This window comes from Chiloscyllium plagiosum, chromosome 1, assembly GCF_004010195.1.
Source record: "Chiloscyllium plagiosum isolate BGI_BamShark_2017 chromosome 1, ASM401019v2, whole genome shotgun sequence".
In the NCBI taxonomy this organism is placed as follows: domain Eukaryota; kingdom Metazoa; phylum Chordata; class Chondrichthyes; order Orectolobiformes; family Hemiscylliidae; genus Chiloscyllium; species Chiloscyllium plagiosum.
In genome coordinates, this window is record NC_057710.1 from 150915614 (window position 1) to 150936935 (window position 21322).

The window sequence follows — 21322 nt, forward strand, 5'->3', positions numbered from 1 at the left end:
ACTCCAACCAGTAATCAGATTTGACTAATACTTCAAGTGGTATGATTTTGCTAAATGTAAACTTATTCAGATCAGTCAGTATACAGCAGTACACTCCAAATTAGTGAAGGTGGTTCTGTACTTCAATTCCATGAACGTAATTTTATTTTGTATTTTGATCTCTATGCTGTCTCCATTTTAACCTTGTGGCCCCTGTCTTCTCTCTCTAATGTAATCCTCTTGCCTTTACTCCACATGCATCTAAGTTTCATTTTCCCGACCTTATTTAGAAAAATAGACAATCAAGCAAAATCAGGAGAAGTTGTCACATCTGACAAACTATTAGAACCTTTTGAGGAGGTAACAAACAGGGTAAAGGGGAATGACCAAATGTGCTATATTTGGATTTTTTACATGCAGTCAGTGAAGTACTGCACATTGGGCTCATCTTAAGTAGTTCTTTGTGTTGGGGTAGTATATTAGCAGGAATAGAGGATTGGCTAAGTCAGAGGAGTTGGGATAAAAGGGGCATTTTGGGATAGCAACCTATAACAAATGGAATGCCATAGAGATTGGTGACTGAGCCACAATAATAGTCTATACATGAATATATTCAACTACATTATCCAAGTCATAAATCTACAATCTATATTAATGAGTTTGTGGGGAGGTGGGAAGGCAAGTAGTGAGGCTAACAGTCTAAAAAGGGATTTAATGTGGGCAAAATCTTAACAGAACAATGTGGGAAAATGTGAAGTTATGCACTTTCTCACAGAAAATAGAGCTATATATTATTTAGACAGACAAAGGCTTCAGAAAGAGGAAAGACCAAAGGATTTGGGAGTCTTCATTGTCAAAAGACTACCAAACACATTTAACAAGTCACCAGCAAGGTCAATTGCCCTTTATTTTGAAAGTAGTGAACTATAAAAATAGGGCTGGCTAAAACTATACAAGTCTCTAATCAGGCCACACTTGGAATACTAACAGCAATGGATGTTGGTTTGCTCAGCGAGCAAATCTACATCCAGAACCTCAACCTGAGCTACAAATCTTCTCAAAACCTGCTCACTAACAGCAGTTTTGATCCCCTTAAAGAATAATTGGTTTTTGAGGCAGTCCAGAGAAGGTTTATTAGACTGATTCTTTACATGGAAGGATTTTCTTGGGTGGAAAGACTGAGCCTGTACGCACGAACTAAGAACATGCAGAGATCTTGACGAGGTAGATGCAAAAAGGTTGGTTCCCTTATGGGGAAGGTAGAATTTCCGTGTAAGGATTCAGACATTGAAGGCAGAGATGAGAAGGAATTATTTTCTGGAGAATAGTAAATCAGTGGAGTTTACTGCACAAGGTTGACAAGGCTGTGCTAAGTAAATGCAAGGCTCAGGTTTGTCATCAGTATGTGAATTAAGTTACAATTGGGTTATGGTGACGTCATCAGATCAGGTATGATCTGATTGAAAAACAGACCCGATGATCTGAATGGCTAACTTCTGCTCCTATGTAGTGTTCTTATTTCTCACCCTGACCATTGTAACGGGTGCACTTTACCTTCACATTTGGAATTAGTGTATTTTCCAATTTTCTTTTCTGTTTGAGCTGACACCTTGATTGATTACTTGAAGTCTTACGGTTATCATAAGTTTTGGTATTCCCTTAATTTCTTCCTTTTATTACTTCTGTTTAATTTTGTCCACCTAATTTCTAATCTTGTTGGTGTGTTTTTATTTTCCTTCCCCAGCTTAAACTACACACTGCTAAATAGCTGTTCTGCCAGTTCACCGGTTCCCATTTTAGATGTTGCCCATCCTTCCAGAACAGCTCTCATTCTAACCAGACTGCCCAATAAAATAGAAACCATCCCTTTTTAGCCAAGGAGTAAGTTCCCTAACTTTTCCTTTCTTTTAGTTTGTATCTGGAAAGGTAATTCTGAGGTTACCTTCTTTTGACATCTTGCTTTCTAACCTCCTATGTAGACAATGAGTAGATGTATCCTATCCCTTTCCAGCTTTCCACAATGCCTTAGCACTTGGGAGGCAGCAAAGTACCTGGGATTCCAAGGGTCTACAACATTGAAAACAGACTCGACCAGCCTCCAGAATTACTGCTTTTGTCTTTTGAATAATCACAGCTTTGTTGACCCTGTAAAAGCCTCCTTACTAAAACCTGGGGGATTGTGGCAAAGTTGGGAGAGTTGTCCCACGTGCTAGTCAAGCAACAGCCTAACAAAGGCATACTCAGATCACACCTTGCCACCAAATCCCAGACACCACAATTCCTAGGATTTTCCTTTCCCACCTTAGCACAGGTGGGAAAAGTTGATCTGGGAGTCATCAGTATTGTCTTTGGATCCCGTGAACTCTCATGTGGGACAAAATGGGTGAATAAATATCCAACATCTATGAGGGAGGAATGTGATGGAATATTCTCCACTTGCCGAGATAAATGTTCTAAACACTTCTCAATGAACTTGGTGGCATCCAGTCTAAAGCAACCCAGCTGACTGGGACCATGTTCAACATTCATCCCCTCCACCACTATTGAGAAGTACAGACACAACCTTCATAGCTCACTGAAACAACTCACCAGGGCTTGTTCCACAGCACCTCTATCCTGGGAGAAACAGCAGCAGCAGATGCATTGGAATGCCACTATCTGCAGGTTGTTTTCCCAAGTGACTCACCATTAAAATGCTGGAACTCTCTCCCTGACAGCACTGTGGGCACATCTATTCCAAAGGTCTGCAGCAGTTCACCAAGGCAGCTTACCACCTCAGTTTCATCTCAAACATGGCAATAAACACAGGCACTGACAGTAACACCCACGATCCATTAACAAGTAAAACAATTACTAAAACAGCTGGTTGTCAACTGTGAAGACTTGCATTCAGTCGCATCTATCAATTACAGAAACTATAATTGGAAGAAAAATTACAACACAATTTTCAGTACCAGCTAAACCCATTTTGAAAAGGATTCCTTATAAAAACAACTGATTTGGAAGAAAATGTTGTGCTTATTTGTTAAAAGTAACATTTAATAACTTGACAAATTAGTATCATACGATTAAAATCACAAAAAATGAGATGACAATAAAGGAGCACAGAAGCATGCTTGGACAAATATACAAGAATATTTTTCACACATGGCCAGTATATGCAGTGATTCACAAACATGTATTGCATTATTGAAAGTGCAGTTTGTCCAAATGTGACAGCTTTGTTCTGATGAAATTAGTGGACTTTGAAGATTCTATGGCATCATTTGAAGATGTGCAGGGAATTCCTTTGCTATCTGGGCCACCACTTTGTCCTCATCAAAAAGACTAAACTGGCACTTAATTTAAATGACAGTAACCAGAAGATGAAATTATCTACCACTTTTGCCTTTAACAATAATCAATCACTGTAAGTGCAGCACTAAGTATTACAGGATAGCATTCGAATATCTTTCTTCTTCTTGCGGTGTTTCTTTTAGCAGTGGATAAAAAGTTTTATTTAAATATCTTCTGTTTAACATTTCAGGCAATTGCCTTTCATGACCTCTGATGAGATCATGGACCTGAAAATGTTCTTGCTCCATAAACGTATTTAGGACTGCTGAGTATTTCTATGCAATTTAATTTACTTTCAGATATACAACATTGGCAGAATTTTTATTTTTTTTAGATTAGATTACAGTGTGGAAACAGGCCCTTCGGCCCAATAAGTCCACACCGACCCGCCAAAGCGAAACCCACCTATACCCCCTTACCTAACACTACAGGCAATTTAGTATGGCCAATTCACCTGACCCTGCACATCTTTGGACTGTGGGAGGAAACCGGAGCACCCGGAGGAAATCCACGCAGACACGGGGAGAACGTGCAAACTCCACACAGCCAGTCGCCCGAGGCGGGAACCGAACTCGGGTCCCTGGTGCTGTGAGGCAGCAGTGCTAACCACTGTGCCACCATGGTATTTCTTCCCATTCAACTTGACAAATTCTTTGATACTCAATAACTTATGCACTAAAATAGAGCTCCATTCAATTTACATTTTTTTTAAAATGAGCCCAACTTTAAAATAATAATAAAAGGGAAAACACAAAGCTAGAAATCTGAAACAAAGAATTATGTTGGAGAAACTCAGCAGGTCGGGCAACATCCGTGGTGACAGAAACACGGTTAACATTTTCAGTCTGGTATGACAAAATGAGTACTAAAATTAACTATCCGTGGTTTACAATCATTGAGATACTACTTTTGTGATACTGAATTTTCAGTCTAAGTTCATCTCCTGAAATAACTTGGATTGGATTATCCAAAACAAAGGCAGCTTGCTTCCAATGGGAAGTATCATTCCAAGTATCGAGACAGACATCTGTGTCCAGATAAATTTCATACCAAAATGGAACTGCTGTTACTCTTCCAGATGAATGTACTTGAACCTGGAATTTTAAACAGATTAACAGGAATGAGAATATGCTTCCATAAGATAGCTGAATAAACAAGTCGTTAGAGATTATTCAGTAAAATTTTAATATATTTTAATACTATATTACCCATAGCATTGTAATATTGATTAATTTTCATTGTATTTCAAATAATGCATTGAATTTACAGGGTGAGCACCACTGCCTCAGTGCCAGGGTCCCAGGTTCGATTCCAGCCTCGAACGACTGACTGTGTGGAGTTTGCACATTCTCCCAGTGTCTGTGTCGGTTTCCTACAGATGCTCTGGTTTCTTCCCACAGTCCAAAAGATGGCCGTGCTAAATTTCCCAGTGTCCAGGGACGTGCAAGTCAGATGGATTAGCTGTGGGAAATACAGGGTTAAGGGATATGGTAGGGAGGGGAGAGTCTTGTTGGGATGCTCTTTGGAAGGGCAGTGTGGACTTGTTGGGCTGAATGGCCAGTTTCCACACTGTAGGGATTCTATGAAGCTGTCAAAAAACCTTCAGTGAAATCAATCATTTGTAGAGAAATCTCTTGAGATTATTCCAGAGCTTAAGACATAGACAACTACAGATATAGCCACCAATAGAGGCACAAAGGATATCAAGGATGTGTAAGATATCAGAGCTGGGCAATTGCAGAGTTTATAGTGGCTTGCAGAGCTGGATTGGATTACAGACATAGGGCCATAAATGGATTTAACTACAAAAATGTGAATTTTGAGAAGATTTGTAGCTCAGATTGAAGTTTTGGATGTAGGAATGTTCGCTGAGCTGAAAGGTTCATTTCCAGACATTTCCTTACCTTACTAGGTAACATCTTCAGTGGACCTCATGTGAAGCAATGCTGAAAATTCCTGCTTTCTCTTTGTATGTTTGGGTTTCTTTGGGTTGGTGATGTCATTTCCTGTGATGAAGTCACTTCCTGTTCCTTTTCTCAGGGGGTGATAGATGGGGTCGAACTGTATGCATTTGTTGATAAAGTTCCGGTTGGAATGCCATGCTTCTAGGAATTTTCGTGCATGTCTGTGTTTGGCTTGTCCTAGGATAGATACTGTCCCAGTCGAAGTGGTGTCCTTCCTCATCCAGATGTGAGGATCTCTCACTAGTATCCTCACATACAGATGAGGAAGGACACCACTTTGACTGGGACAGTACATCCCATCCTAAGCCAAGCCAAACAGAGACACGCACGAGAATTTCTAGAAGTATGGCATTCCAACTGCAACTCTCAACACATTGACTTTGATCCCATCTACCACCCCGAGAAAAGAAACGGGAAGTGACTTCACCACAGGAAAAACGTCACCACAGGAAATGACATCACCAACCCAAAGAAACCCAAACATATAAATAGAAAGCAGGAATTTTCAGCATTGTTTCACATGAGGTCCACTGATGTTACATAGTAAGGTAACGAAATGTCTGGAAATGAACCTTTCAGTTCAGCAAGCAAACATACATCCAAAAAAGTGAATTTTAAGCTTCTGTAGCACTGATAAATGAATAGCATGACAAAAATCATCCTCACTCAGACAACAATCTATAAGGTTTTCAGATAAAATTAACCAAAGTGGGACAGAGATTGGAGCGAAATTGTTTGCATTGATATTGAACAGTTACTTTTAATATTTACACTTCATTCTCTGTGACTTGATGAATGAACTATTACTTGTATTTAATTTTCCTTTATCTCCATGCCTGGAAAACTGATTAATCATACAAAAATATCTGGGCTTCTCAATTATTTGTCAGCTTCCATTATGAGCTGGGTTGGGTGACTGTTCTGATAGAAAATGGAGGATCGCCTACACATCAATTCAAATGGAAATAGTCTCTTAATGGCAGTAAGAAATAATAACTGATTTCCATTTATTTGTTTGAAGTACAGTGATGCCAAAACCATAAAATATGTTCAAAATGAAAACAAAACCAGGAGCTAAATTCTTAGCAGTGCATGACGTAAACGTGAAAAATTATCTTACCCTGATTTCACTACACAATTCATCAGTGACCAGGCTCATCAGATCCAGCATTAATAGTTCCACTGGCTCACTTAATCGGATATGAGGCAGTGTGGATAAATGCAAAAACACATGGACAGGCACCTTTAATGGGGAGAAAAGGTTCATTAAATTTATTCTAATCAAATACATCGCTACCCTGTGCATTCACTAACAAAAACAATTAAGTCAGTCTAATAGTTACACTATAAAAATACATAAAGAACCTTGAACTGGTTGATGAAAGGTGCAATATTGAACCCCAGTGTGGCTTCTTTTCCTTGGACTGCACTTTCTCGCTGTAATGTCTCAGATTCAATGAGCATTCCATATATTTTTATGCACTGAGGCAATAGCCTTCCCTCTGGTCGAAGCAGACATCTGAAACCAAGATACAAAGAATACACGTCTGTACAGTTAAATTTGTGCACCAAACTTTAATCATTTACATCTTTGCAAGATCATTGGAACACAAATTGGTTCGCGCTGAGCACTCTCTCAAACGTTTCGGATCTAGAAGAAAGATGGATTGAAAAAGAAAACATTAATTTTCATAAAATCAAAAATACTGTGCATACTAGAAGTCGGAAGTCAAAACAAAGTGCGAGAAAAAAATCCAACCCATCTTATAGCATCTGTGCAGGGGGAAACAATTATTGTTTTGAGTCATGCAAAGGTCATTAACTCTGTTTCTGTCCACAGATACTGCCAGACCAGCTGAGTTTCTCCAGTAGCTTTTATAATTTCCATAACATTTTTAATGGTATAAAACCTCCCAAGCGAATCAGACAGGCATAATCAACAATATTGGATACTGAACCAGAGGAGGGATGAAAGATCACCACAAGCAAGTTGGTTTTGAGAAGGAAATAGATATTTAAGAAAGATAATTTCAGAGTGCAGGCCTTACACTGTTAAATGCACAAACACCAAAACAGGAGCAAGAGTTACAGGAATAGTTGGGGATTGCAGAGTTGAAAGATAGGGAGAAACAGAACCATGAGGGATTTAAACAAAATGTATGAACATTTAAATTTGAAGCACTGGGTGAGTAGCAGTCAATGGAGAACAATAAAGATATATGGGACAGGTTAGCAGGACTTCACGCAGCAGATGCAGGCAGCAGAGTTTGGAATGAGCGGAATTTTCTGAAGAATGGAGGATGGGAGGTTGGTCAGCAGAGAACTGTAATAATCTAGTCTGGATACGGTAAAGACAGTGATGAGGGTTTCAGCAGCAGGTAGGCAAGGAAGAGGTGGACAATGGTATAGAGAAGCAAGCAAGCAGTCTTTGCAGAGTATAAGGTACAGGCTTTGTAGCAAATGCCACATTAAATGACTTAGACATACCCATAAAAACATTTAAAGAAGAAAAACTGGGTCTCAAGTTAAATAAAGGCATGTTCATAGGAATCCCTTCCTGGTTGATACTGTTGTAGGTAAATTTAATTTGAAAGCTTGTGTTTATAAAGTAACAAAACAAATATTGTACTTTAAAGCCTTCCCTATTTCAGATATTCAAAATGTTTTTACATTTTACAGAATGTAGTTATGAATATAATATTTGTGTAAATTAGAATAAATATTATAACCTTATTTGGAAAAGAATGGACTTATTTGGGATAGTTAGCTGGTTTTGGGTGGGGCAGATCTTGTCTCTCAAATTTGAATGAGTCCTTTGTATCCTCATCAATCATCTTCGTCACTTCCTCAAAGGTATAGTAGAAAAATATTCAGGGAGGTTTAATAGCCGCAGCCCTTATCTTTCCATATATCATGGCACCATCCACAGTCAACTTGGTCATTTTACTAGCTACTCCACCTCGAAAACTACCCTCAAGATGATGCCCAAACAACTTCAGCACTGGCAATCCAGTCCTGCAATCTTGGGAACAGTTTGAATTGTACTTATTAAGATTGTTATCCTTTTGTTTGTTGTGTCTGGAAATTGTGGACCCCACCTTGAGGATTAGGAAAGGCTGTTTATAATGGCTTTTCCGAACTGCAACAGTGCACTTTCACAGCTGACTTTAGTGAAATTGCAAACGTCTCTGGAGATCAGTGGAAAATAAAAGGTACTGTTTCAGAGCCTGACCAGCTAAGTGTTTAATTGAAAGTCTTACAAGACTTATAAAATTTTTTTGTAAATCTATAATAGTTGGAATGATGAGGTGTTTTTATTTGACTGAGATCTTGAATTTGAATATAGAAGATAGGTATTGAGTTTTCCCAGAACAGTGAGACTTCACTAATGCTGAGCTTTTGAGCCAAGTGTGGTGTGGTGTGTTTGCACATAGGTATTTTCTGGGTCTGTAGATTGCTAAAAGTCATTTCTGCCCCTTTAACAGAGTAATGAGCTCTTCCTTTCAGATGTGGGAGATCACAAAGCATTTCAATGTCCCTGGAGACTACATCTGCAGGAAATGTGTTTGATTGCAAATCCTGTCAGCCCACATAGATTGGCAGTTAGAGACAATGAGGAATTTGCAGGAGGCAGGGGTGTGATGGATGGCAGTTTCAGGAAGGCAGAGAAACCACACCGGTACAGTCAGGTAGATGGGTTACATCTCGGAAAGGTAGGAGAGATAGACAGACACTGCAGGGTCTGCTGTGGCTATCCCCATTTCAAACAAGCATGCTATTTTGGATACTTCAGGGGGTGATGCTCTCTCAGGGGAATATAGCATTGACAGCCAGGTTTCTGGTGCCTTGACTGTCTCTACTGTAAAGAGGGGTACATCAAGTTCCAAGCAATCAACTATGATAGGGGATTATCTAGTCAGGGGCACAGACAGATGTTTCTACAGCCAACAGTGAGACATCAGAATGGTGTTGACTCCCTGGTGCCAGGGTCAAGGATGACTCAGAATTGGTGCAGAATTTTCTGAAAGACAAGAATGACCAGAGGTTGTTCTACCTATGTTGTTGATACCAACGTGTACAAGACAAGACAAGGTTCTGCACAGACAATATAGGATTTCAGGCAGGAGGTTTAAGATTAGGTTCTGAGGGTAGTAATATCTGGATTATTCCAGGATACCATGTGCTAGTCTGAGTAGGAATAGGAGGAGAGGGCAATGAATGCATGTCTAAGGAGCTGGTGAAGACGGTATGGATTCACACTTTTGAATCATTGGGATCTCTTCTGGGGTAAAGGGGACCTGTATAAGGAGGACAGGTTGCACCCAAATTGGAAGGGGAGATTTGCTAGTGCTACTCGGGAGGCTTCAAACAAGTTGGGGATGGGTGAGGGGAACCCAAAGAGATAGTGAGAAAAGATTCAAATCTGAGGTTGGTACAGTAGATAAGGGGAGCACGTTAAATAGTCAAGGCAGGCAAGAGTATGGCAGACAACTAAGTAAGATAGATAAATTAAACTGCATTTATTTCATTGCAAGAGGCTGGACAGGTAAGGCAGATGAACTTAGGACTTGGTTAACATGGGACTGGGATATCATATATGATACAGAAATAAAATTCAGGAAGGGACATGACTGGCAGCTTAATGTTCCAGGGTATAGATGCTACAGGAAGGATAGAAAGCAAGGGGGGCGGGGGTGCAAGAAAAGAGGGGGTTGGCATCTTTGGTAAAGAATAGCACTGCAGGCGTACTTTGGGAGGATATTCCCGAGAGAACATCTAGTGAAGTCATATAGGTAGAACTGAAAAAGAAAGAAAGAGATGATTACCTTATTGGGATTGTACTATAGGCTCCCCACTAGTCAGCAGGAAACTGAGAAGCAAATATACAAGGAGAGCTGAGATACCTTCAGGATTATAATGGAAAGGGAATTTTAACTTTCCAAACACAGACTGGGACTGCCATAGTATTAAGGGCTTTGATGGAGAGGAATTTATCAAGTGTATACAACAAATTTTTCTTATTCAGTACGTGCATGTATTGACTAGCAAAACTGGACCTATTCTTGGGAAATAAGGCAGGACAAGTGACTCAGGAGGCAAGTGAACATAATTCAGTTTTAAAATAGTTAAAGAAAAGGATAGACCTGATCTAAATGTTAAAATTCCAAATTGGTGTGAGGTCAACTTTTATGGTATTAGGTTGAATTTTCAAAAGTTGATTGGGGGAAGCTGTCCATAGGTTGGATGGTTAGAAAATGGAAGGTCTTCAAAAAGGAGATAACGAGAATTCAAAGCCAGTATGTTCCTGTTATTGCGAAGGGCAAGGCTGGTACGTGTATAGAATGCTAGATGACTTGACAAATTGAGGATCTGTTCAAGAAAAAGGAGGCATCCGTCAGGTGTTGACAGCTGAGACTGAGTGATTCCCTAGAGCAGTATAAGGGCAATAGGACCATACTTAGGAGGGAAATCAGAATGGTTAGAAGGGGACATGAGATAGCTTTGGCAAACAGGGTTAAAGAGAATCCAAAGAAATTTTACAAATACATTAAGGACAAAAGAATAACTAGGGAAGAGAATAAGGCTCTTTAAAGATCAACAAGGCCATCTGTGTGGAAACACAGGAGGTGGGTGAGACAATCAATAAATATTTTGCATCATTATTTAGTATGGAGAAAGACATGGAAGGTAGGGAACTTGGGGAAATAAACAGATGTCTTGAAAAGTCTCCATATTACAAAAGAGGGAGTTCTGGAGGTCTTAAAACACACCAAGGTAGATAAATGCCTGGGAACTAATAAGTTTCACCCCAGAGCTTTGTGGGACGCTAGGGCAAAGATTGTTGGGCCCCTTGCTGAGATACTTGCATCATCCACAGCCATGGGTAAGGAGATGTTTGGGAATTATAGACCAGTGAGCCTGATGTCAATGGTGGGTAAATTGTTGGAGGGGATTCTGAGGGACAGATTTACATGCATTTGGAATAGCAAGGACTGATAAGTGATAGTCAATACAGCATTGTGCATGGGAAATCATGTCTCACTACTTTGACAGTTTTTCGAAGAGGTGACATAGAAAACTGAAGCAGAAGCATTGTCTATATGGGCTTCAGTTAGGCATTCAATAAGGTTTCACATGGTACACTGGTTAGTAAGGTTAGGTCACATGGAATCAAAGGGGATCTACTCAATTTGCTGAAAGGTAGAAGATACAGTGTGATGGTGGAGGTTTTTGTTTCCAGACCAATGGTGTGCCACAAGGATTGGTGCTGGGTCCACTGATTTTCATTTGATTTGGATGTGAACTCGGGAGTTTTGGTTAGTAAGTTTGCAGATGACACCAAAATTGGTGGTGTAGTGGATGGTGAGAAAGGTCATCTCAGAGTACAACAGGATCTTGATCAGATGGGCCAAAGGGCTGAGGAGTGGCAGATGGATTTTAATTTCGATAAAAGTGATGCTGCATTTTGGTAATGCAGACCAGAGCAGGACATACATAGTTAAAAGCAGGGCCCTGGGAAGTGTTGTCAAACAAAGAGACCTAGCGGTGCAGGTGCATAGTTCCTTGAAAGCGGTGTAGTAGGTAGACAGGGTTGTGAAGGCGTTTGGTACACTCGCCTTTATTGGTCAAATCATGGAGTATAAACGTTGGGGTGTCGTGCTGCAGCTGTACAGGACATTGGTGAGGCCACTTTTAGAATACTGCCTTCAATTCTGGTCTCTCTGCTGCATGAAAGATGTTGTTAATCTTGAAAGGAATCAGAAAAGATTTACAAGGATGTTGCTGGAGGATTTGAGCTGTAGGGAGAGGCTGAATAAGCTAGGGCTTTTTCTCCCTGAACGTCAGAAGTTGAAGGACCTTACAGAGGTCACAAGGGGCATGGACATGGTGAATAGCCAAGGTCTTCTTCCCAGAGTAGGGGAGTTGAAAACTAGAGGGCACAGGTTTAAAGGTGAGAGGGGAAAGACTTAAAAGACACCTGAGGGGCAATCTTTTCACACAGTGGGTGATGCATGGATGGAATGAAATGCCAGAGCAGATGGTGGAGGCTGGTACAATTCCAGAGGAACCTCGATTATCTAAATGACACGGGCAGGGAATATTTTGTTCAGATAATTGAATGCCGGATAACACAGTTTAGCAAGCATCGGGACCTTGCAAACTTGTTCGGATAAACGGAATTGCAGATATTTGAATGCTGGATAATCGAGGATCCTCTGTACAACATTTGAAAGGCACCTGGATGGGTACATCTGGTCGGCATGGGCGAGTTGGAGCAAAAGGTCTCATCTTTAAGCCTCTATAACATACCAAGTTTGGTTAGTGACAGCAATTTACAATTTAAGTAAATGAATGGGAATATTGATTTTAAAAAAAACTGCATCAGCCCTCACTCATTTCAGGCTTTAGAGTGCACAAATATAACCAAGAACAAAAGCTCAAACATCCCCACTATATCTATGAACTTTTACAGATGAGATCAAACTGGAATTATCCATGGAGTTTCTCCCTCTCACATTGTTACAGCAACAGGGACTTTACTGTTTAATCAGATTTAGGGTTTGGTTTTATTTTATAAGCAATTAAAGAAAATCTGACATACCTAGCCAGAGCTGCTTTCTCCACCAAACCTTGTCGTATGAGTCCACATACCTCGATAGCATCAAGAATAATCACACTCCACAACTTGCCCGACTGAGGTCTTTGTAATAGTGTAGAGTCATCCTCCAGATAATTATGCCAAAACTCCAACCGATCTTTTGAAATGTCATTAGATTCTGCTAGAGCACGTAATGCAGCCTGTTGCTGAATCTTTTCTAAGGAACTGAAAACTTTAACAGTTCTTAACTTGGCAGCAACCAAAGGCAAAATGGAGAAACCCTCCGAAACATCCAACACACACAATATGTCAGAGGTTAGATCTGAAGAGCTTTGACCATTAGAATTTTCACAATTCATATCTGCACTCCTGTCATCTATTGTCTGTGAGAAACAGACTTCATCGTCCATTGATGTTAATGAAGACAATATATTGTCCAAGGCAGACTTGAAACGCTCGTTGTATTGTGTGTTATTGAGACGAGCTATTTCTGAAGATTCAAGCATACACTTTAGAAGATTTGTTTGAGATTTACTTGTGGTCTGGAGGTTGGCCAAAGCATCACAAAGTTCAGCTTCATTTGCAAGACTCTGATCACTCATGGTATTCACTTCAACTTCCATCCTGAGTTCATGGCTTAATATGGCAACACTGTGAAAAACCAGGTAGGCGTTATTGCAGGAAACATCAACGATTAGAGTATTACCAGGTTTTACAAACTGGCCTAAAACAGGAAAGAAACAATGAGAACAACGTAAATAAAGACTCATGCACTTTTACGAAATGACTTTTTAAAAAAAGTTCACGTATTAATAGAACATACATTCAACATGAATTTGGAGCAGGAGTCGGCCACTCTGCCCCTCGAGCCTGCTGTAATCATAGGTGATCTGATTACTCTATACTCCTGTCTACCCAACATAACCTTTCACTGGCTTGCTAATCTAGAGTCTATCTATCCCTGCCTTAAAATTATTCAAGGATTCTGCTTCTACAACCTTTTCAGGTACAGCATTCCAAAACTTCATTACCCTGAGAGAAATGAAATCAGTCCTTATCGCTGTCTCAAATAAGTGATCCGTCATTTTGAAACAGTGATATCAAGCTCTACATTCTCCCCAAAAAAGTTATCTTTTCCACATCTACCTTGTTGAGACCTCTCTGAATCATAAGTGTTTCAATTGAAGTCACACCTGATTTTTTAAACTCCAGCATATACTTGCCTATCCTATCCAATCTTTCCTCATCCAAACTTGATTGAGCTTTTTGAAGAAGTAACCAAAAAGATTGATGAGGGCAGAGTGGTAGCTGTTGTTTATATAGGATTCAGGTGAACTTGCTAATTAGATACAAAATTGGCTTGATGGTAGGAGTGTTGTGATGGAGGGTTGTTTTTGGATTGGAGACCTGTGACCAGCAATGTTCAACAGGGATTGGGGCAAGGTCCACTTTTGCTCGTCATTTATATAAAACAGTTTGGATGAGAATATAGGCAGCATGGTCAGGAAGTTTGCAGGTGACATCAAAATCGCTAGACAGTGAAGAAAGTTTTCTAAGTTTACAAAGAAATCTTGATCAGTTGGGTTAATGGGCTAAGGAGTGGAAATGGAGTTTCATTTGGATAAATGTGAGGTATTGCATTTTAGTAAAGCAAGCAAAAGCAGGACTTCTACAATTAAAGATAGGGCCCTAGGTCATGGTGTAGAAGATTAACCGAGGAGTTCATGTACACAGTTCTTTGTAATTTACATCACATGTAGACAGGGTGGCTAAGGCTTAGTATGCTTGCCTTCATTGCTCAGACCTTTGAGCATAGGAGTAGGGACGTCATGTTGAGGCTCGACAGGACATTAGTGAGGCCTTTTCTGGAGTACTGTGTGCAGTTCTGGTCTCCCTGTTCCCTACTATAAGTTGTATGTTATTGAATTGAAGGGGGTTCAGAAAAGATTTACCAGGATATTGCCAGGAATGGAGAGTTTGAGGTATAAAGATAAGCTGGGCCATTTTTACTGCAGTGTAGGAGCCTGAGGGGTGACATTATAGAGGCTATAAAATAATGAGGAGCACAGGTAAGATGAATAGCAAGGGTCTTTTCCCGAGGATGGTGGAGTTCAAAACTAGGGGACATATTTCTTAGGAGAGGAAAAAGACAAGGGGCAATGTTTTTTACAGAGTGGTTTGTGTGTGGAATGAACCGCCAGAGGAATTGATGGATGCAGGTAGAGTAACAACATTTAAAAGACATTCAAATAAGTCCATGATTAGGAAAGGTTTGGAGGGATATGGGCTAAGGTCAGGCAAGCAGGACTAATTTAGTTTGGGAACATGGTCAGCATGGACGAGTTGGACCAAAGGGTCTGTTTCCATGTTGTATAATTCGATCACTCAAATAACCTACTCATTCCATTTAATCTAGTAAATCTTCTCTTCGCTTTCAATGTATTTACATCTTTCCTAAATGAAGGGATTATACGCTATGCTCCAGATGTGAAAGCACCCACATCCTGTTAACAGAAGCAAAACCTCCCTATTGTTGTATTCAACATTCAACTCACAATAAATTATAACGTTCTATTAGCATTCCTAATTACATGCTATACCTGAATATTAACTTTTTGAGACTCTCAAATTAAGATAACCAGATCACTCTGCATCTCAGAGTACTGTGGTCATTCTCCATTTAGGTAATTAATTTTTATTTTTATTCTTCCATCCAAAATGGACAACTTCACATTTTCTCACATTATAACCTATTTAGGACATTTTGCTTACTCACATAATGCATCTATATTGGTTTTCAGCCTTCTTAGGTCTCTTTCACATCAATCTTTGTGACAACAACAAATTTAACTACCATATCTTCTGGCCCTTCATCTAAGTCGTAAATATAACCCGCAAATAAGTGAGGCCTCACAACAAGCCTCTTTGGCACCTGATTCATTACATCTTGCCAACCAGAAAATTAACTACTGATGTCTACTCCTTTTCCTACTAGCTAGGAAATTTTCTAGCCATTTCAAAGCATTACCTTTAGACCATTTTCCACAATAGCCTTAAATGTGGCTTCAAGTGTGTTCTGAAAATATACATACAGTACATGCACCGCTTCAGCCTTCTCCATTACACACATCACTCCTACTAAAAGAACTCCAATAAATTGGACAAACATAATTTCCCCTTGAAAAACCATATTGAGTCTACCTGACTGTCCTGAACATTTTGAAGTGTCCTGCTATAATATCATAGTATTATGGACCAGGCCAGACCCCCTTTTTGAGAAAGTAGCCCAGATCCTAACTTTGCCAATTGTTTTAAGTAGGTGTAAGGTGGATAGTCCAGGAGAGATGACCACTTCATTTTAAAAACAGAATGTATTTACCAGTTTATCAAATGAAACACAAACAAAAGAGAACAGAATAAGAATAACTTAACTACCCGAAAACCCAATGGCTCATCCCAACTTAACAATCTGTTCCAAATACTAGCAACAATCCTCATAAATACCTCTCGACACAAAAGGGAAAATCACAGGGTTTTGATAGCACGCGCGCGCGAGACAGACAGAGAGATAGATAGATAGATAGAGAGACAGACAGACAGACACAGAGAGAGAGAGAGAGAGAGAGGGAGAGGGAGAGAGAGAGAGAGAGAGAGGGAGAGAGAGAGAGAGAGAAGAATGGAGCACTCTCTTCCATGGAGCTGTGACTTGGGTCACCAGCCTCAAACTGCCCAACTGCTTTCAGTGAATAGCCAGGCTGCCAAAACCCAAACCAAACCAGAGAAAAGCTGAGCTGGGAGAACTGGCCAATACCCTTTCATTGTACAAGCGATTTTTTTAAAACTTAAAATCCCTTTGCCTGAGGCAGTATCTGTCAGCTACAAGCAAACTGGCCCCAAAACCTATCCAAGGCAGACTTTTTGGACTTACTGCTTTTACGACCTCTCTGGAAAAATAACCTAAGGGCAACATAACCTTGTTCAAGGAGCAACATCATTGCAATAGTCACAGAGCTGTACAACATGGAAACAGACCCCTAGGTCCAACTCATCCATGTTGACTAGATATCCTAAATTAATCTAGGGCCATTTGTCAGCATTTGACCAATACATCTCTAAACCCTTCCTATTCATAAATCCATCCAGATGCCTTTTAAACGTTGCAATTGTACTAGTCTGCACCACTTCCTCTGGCAGCTCATTCCAAACACGTACCACCCTCTCTGTCAAAAAGTTGCTCCTTCGGTCCCTTTTAAATCTTTCCCCCCACATTAAGCCTATGCCCGCTAGTTTTGGTCTTCCCTACCCTGGGGAAAAGGCCACTTTATTAATAGTTTGTAGCATCTTTTCTATGATAGATATTAGCTAACTTAGTGTACATTAACTTGCAATCCAGAAATCCTACTTGTCAAACCCTGCCCTAACCTTCCTTCCCAATCCTCAATTTTCTAATAACAAATGCCTTGCACTTCTCTGACTTTTTTCATCCGAATTCTGGCACCCATTCTTTGAGGGGTAAATCCTGAGCCTGGAATTTTATCACAAAACCAGAAATACCTGGAAAAGCTCAGCAGGTTGGGCAGCATCTGTAAAGAGAAATCAAGAGTTAACGTTCCGGTCCGGTGACACTCCCTCAGAACTCAGATGCTGCCAGACCTGCTGAGCTTTTCCAGCAACGTCTGGCTTTGTTTCTGATTTACATAGTCTGTATTTCTTCCAGTTTTTACCCTGGAATTTTGTCCCTCTGTCTCTCGGTCCTCCAGAAAGCCTCACTCTTTGAACAAGTTTTTGATTACCTGTTCTAATATTTCCTTATCTGTCTTGTGACAACTTTTGTCTAATAATTCTCCTGTAATGATATCTCACTACATTAAAGGTATTACCATAAATACACATTATTGTCATATCAGGGCTAGATACTTAAAATGCTGTTTGTTTCATTCCCTAATATACAAAGCAATAATTACATATCTGATTTGAAAAATAAACTTTCAATAAACAGATTCTGAAACTTACAACACCCGAGGCCATTCAGGCTATCATGCCTGTACTAGCTGATTGAAAGATGTCTGATTTGCATACCACAGATACTTAATATCATCCTGGAAATGAGCATACTGAAGAACCTGAATGTTTCTATGGTACCTTATTCCATTGCCCTTGAATAAGTGCAGCTCAGATCTTAAAAAACAACTTGTGTGAAAACATTCTGTTCCTTTCCCTTCTCGTGCTTTTTCCAAATATTTTAACCAATGATCTCTGCTTACGGACCAATTTATCAGAGCAGTCAGTTTCGCCCTTTCTGCTCAATCGAAATTCTCTATTTTTGAATATTTGTAACTCAAATATTTATAATTCAACAAAGATTTTAGGGCAAATTAGTGGCAACTTTACTTTGTCACTATATCACACTTACCAAGCGCACCCTGTACAGGATACACTGCCTGCTCCCAGCAGGTCTCTTCATCAGGGCCAGTGGAGAGACTTATATCTTCATCTAACTGCAGGACAAACCAGGCTACAATAGCATCCAGCACACCCTCCTTAACGACTGGCAGACAAAGTCGACAAGGTTTCCTGGTGGACAATTCCTCTAATTCCTAACACAATACACAAAAATTATGGTCACAAATTGTAGACTTCATAGCCTGTCATATACAGTTTTGCCAAAAGACCTTTTTAAAATCATGTTAAAGGAAGGAGATTTTTTCCAAAACTAATAATACTATTCACAGACAAAACAGAAATTGCTGGAGAAACCGAGGTGTGGCAACATCTGTGGAGAGAAAGCAGAGTTAACATTTTGAAAAGTTCCACTTCTGAAGAAGGTTCACTGAACTCAAAACGTATACTCTACCTTCTCTCCTCAGATGCTGCCAGACCTGCTGAGGTTCCCAACAATTCCTGTTTTTGTTTCAGATTTTGAGTATTCGCAGTTCTTTATTATATAAAATTATTCATAGGCAGAGTTTCAATTTGGTGAAGCAGTCCAGAAGCAGACTTTTTTGTGCTTACTCTCGAGAATTTCTTAGCAGTGACAGAGAAGAACATTAAAGAACTATATACTAGTAACATACTTTCGAGGGTTACCTGTCTTCTTCAAGAATTTATCAGAAGCTTACACATGTGCAGTCCAGAATTTTCTGATCATAATGCTCCGAATAGCTTAAATGGAGTTTCACTGCAGCTCCCAATAAGAACTGCAAAGATCTTGTGCGTCATCCAGCCAGGTAATTCTCTGGCCGAATGAGGGGGGAATCCATATAACATATGTTTTATGGCTAGCCCACTGCTTTCCCGCCAACTCCTGAATTTGCCCTCACTGTGGTGGGGTTGACAGGCACCAAACCAGCTGACCACCAACCATATGCAAATAAATAATTAAGGGTCTACTGAGGGCAGTCAAGCAGAAGTGGGAGGCCTGTCCTTTCAAAAGGAAACTTAGAACAGCAGGCAAGGAGTCAGTAACTTCACCCGCCCAGTACACCCATGCCTTCCATTCCACCTGGACTGCAAACAACCACCCCATCCCCCCTACCATCACCACCTGACCTCTCTCACTAGATATGTCTGATCCCTCCATACCAAATACCTCAGACTGAACTTACTCTAGGACCCAATGGGGCCTTTATGGGCTTGCTTGTAGATGCAACAGCGCCCATTACCTAGCTGATTTTCTGATTAGCTGGCAGCTCTCAAGAGTAGGTCTTTCTCCCAACGAGGGACAGAGTCCACTCTGCATTTGTTAACATCGCTCACATTGGAATTTTTAATTATCAGTTGACTGACCTTCTAGTCAGGAGGTGGGAGGAGTAGATACCCCCATAAATGACATGTTACTTGTCTAGTACTCTCTTAACACTGGAAATATTTACTGTTTATACCACATTGTCTGTCCAACTGAAATGTTCACAAGTTAGAATTATTCTAATATAAGTTTATATCCATCACTAGTTTCAATGAGCACAAACTGGGGCAGGCTCTGATATTTCGATTGTGGGAACCCATTGACTTTCGTGTGGGATCAGTGAAGTTATTCTATTGTTTCAAAATAAATGTATACAATGTCTTTGATCAGATAATTAGATAACCTTGGGTGACAAATTTATTGTGTAACAATATTGAAGTTAACAAGAAAACTAACATACATATAACATTACACATTCATACACCATGCCCAATTCTTCACACAGCCCAATCTACAATAACACTCTGAACATTTGGGAAAATAAGACAATTGGCACAAACATACAAAACAAACTGTTTGCAATAAGTAGTAATTTGGAGCAAGCAAGCTTTAAACTTGGAATGTTTTTTTGGCTAAGCCATCGTGGAATTATTGCTCATACCTGTGGATTATTGAAATCTATGGTCAAAGCCTGAAAATGGTCAGTCAATGGCGTGTATCCACCTGGAACCTGCCTCATCCTCTCAGTGGTGTATGGTTCAGATGTATCATCAACACAGGATTCATTGCTAACAGGGCTGTACCATGTTATCGCTTCATTCAAGTGCAATCCACCAGCCTCATTCAAGCAAACTCTGCCAAACAGGCCATCAAGAATAAACTGTTATGCCAAATTCACTCTGACCTTTCTGCAAATATTTTGTATTTAACATTGCTTTATAGTATGTGTACAGTTTTCAAATTCCTTTAGTCCTGTGAGAATTACAATTATAACACCAGACTAAAGCAATTTTTATTTTAAAGTCAGCGGTTTTATGAAAGGTAAATTATGTTTGACTAATTTGCTATAGTTCTTTGAAGATGTAACAAGGAATATGGATAATGGAGATCCTGTAGACGCAGTATAATTGGACTTCCAAAAGGCATTTGATAAGTTGCTGCACAAAAGGTTAATAAGTAAGGAAAGGTCCCATGGTGTTGGGATAATTTATTAAGACAAACCAGAGAACTATAGACCGGTGAGCCTGACCTCGGTGGTAGGCAAGTTGTTGGAGGGAATCCTGAGGGACACGATGTACATGTATTTGGAAAGGCAAGGACTGATTTGGGATAGTCAACATGGCTTTGTGCGTGGGAAATCATGTCTCACAAACTTGATTGAGTTTTTTGAAGAAGTAACAAAGATGATTGATGAGGGGAGAGCAGTAGATGTGAGCTATACGGACTTCAGTAAGGCGTTCAAAAAGGTTCCACATGGGAGACTGATTAGCAAGGTTAGATCTCATGGAATAAAGGGAGAACTAGCCATTTGGATACAGAACTGGCTCAAAGGTAGAAGACAGAGGGTGGTAGTGGAGGGTTGTTTTTCAGACTGGAGGCCTGTGACCAGTGGAGTGCCACAAGGATCGGTGCTGGGTCCTCTACTTTTTGTCATTTACATAAATTATTTGGATGTGAGCATAAGAGGTACAGTTAGTAAGTTTGCAGATGACACCAAAATTGGAGGCGTAGTGAACAGCGAAGAGGGTTACCTCAGAT

At 40.0% G+C, this 21322-nt stretch overlaps 1 protein-coding gene across 2 annotated transcripts in view; it reads right to left on the reverse strand.

The window, feature by feature from the left end:
• Nucleotides 1–3862: 3862 nt before the first annotated feature.
• The window catches only part of prmt9 (protein arginine methyltransferase 9), a 42094-nt gene continuing 24634 nt past the window's right edge, over nucleotides 3863–21322 (reverse strand). The window contains exons 7-12 of one of the 2 annotated variants that reach the window (XM_043699438.1): nucleotides 20226–20418; nucleotides 18293–18476; nucleotides 12883–13603; nucleotides 6645–6798; nucleotides 6400–6522; nucleotides 3863–4409 (exon numbers count right to left, since the gene is read on the reverse strand). In XM_043699438.1, the coding sequence (XP_043555373.1) occupies nucleotides 4191–4409; nucleotides 6400–6522; nucleotides 6645–6798; nucleotides 12883–13603; nucleotides 18293–18476; nucleotides 20226–20418 (1594 nt within the window). In that variant the 3' untranslated portion in view covers nucleotides 3863–4190. The remainder of the gene's footprint in view (nucleotides 4410–6399; nucleotides 6523–6644; nucleotides 6799–12882; nucleotides 13604–18292; nucleotides 18477–20225; nucleotides 20419–21322) is intronic. The other variant, XM_043699445.1, reaches the window with a different exon arrangement.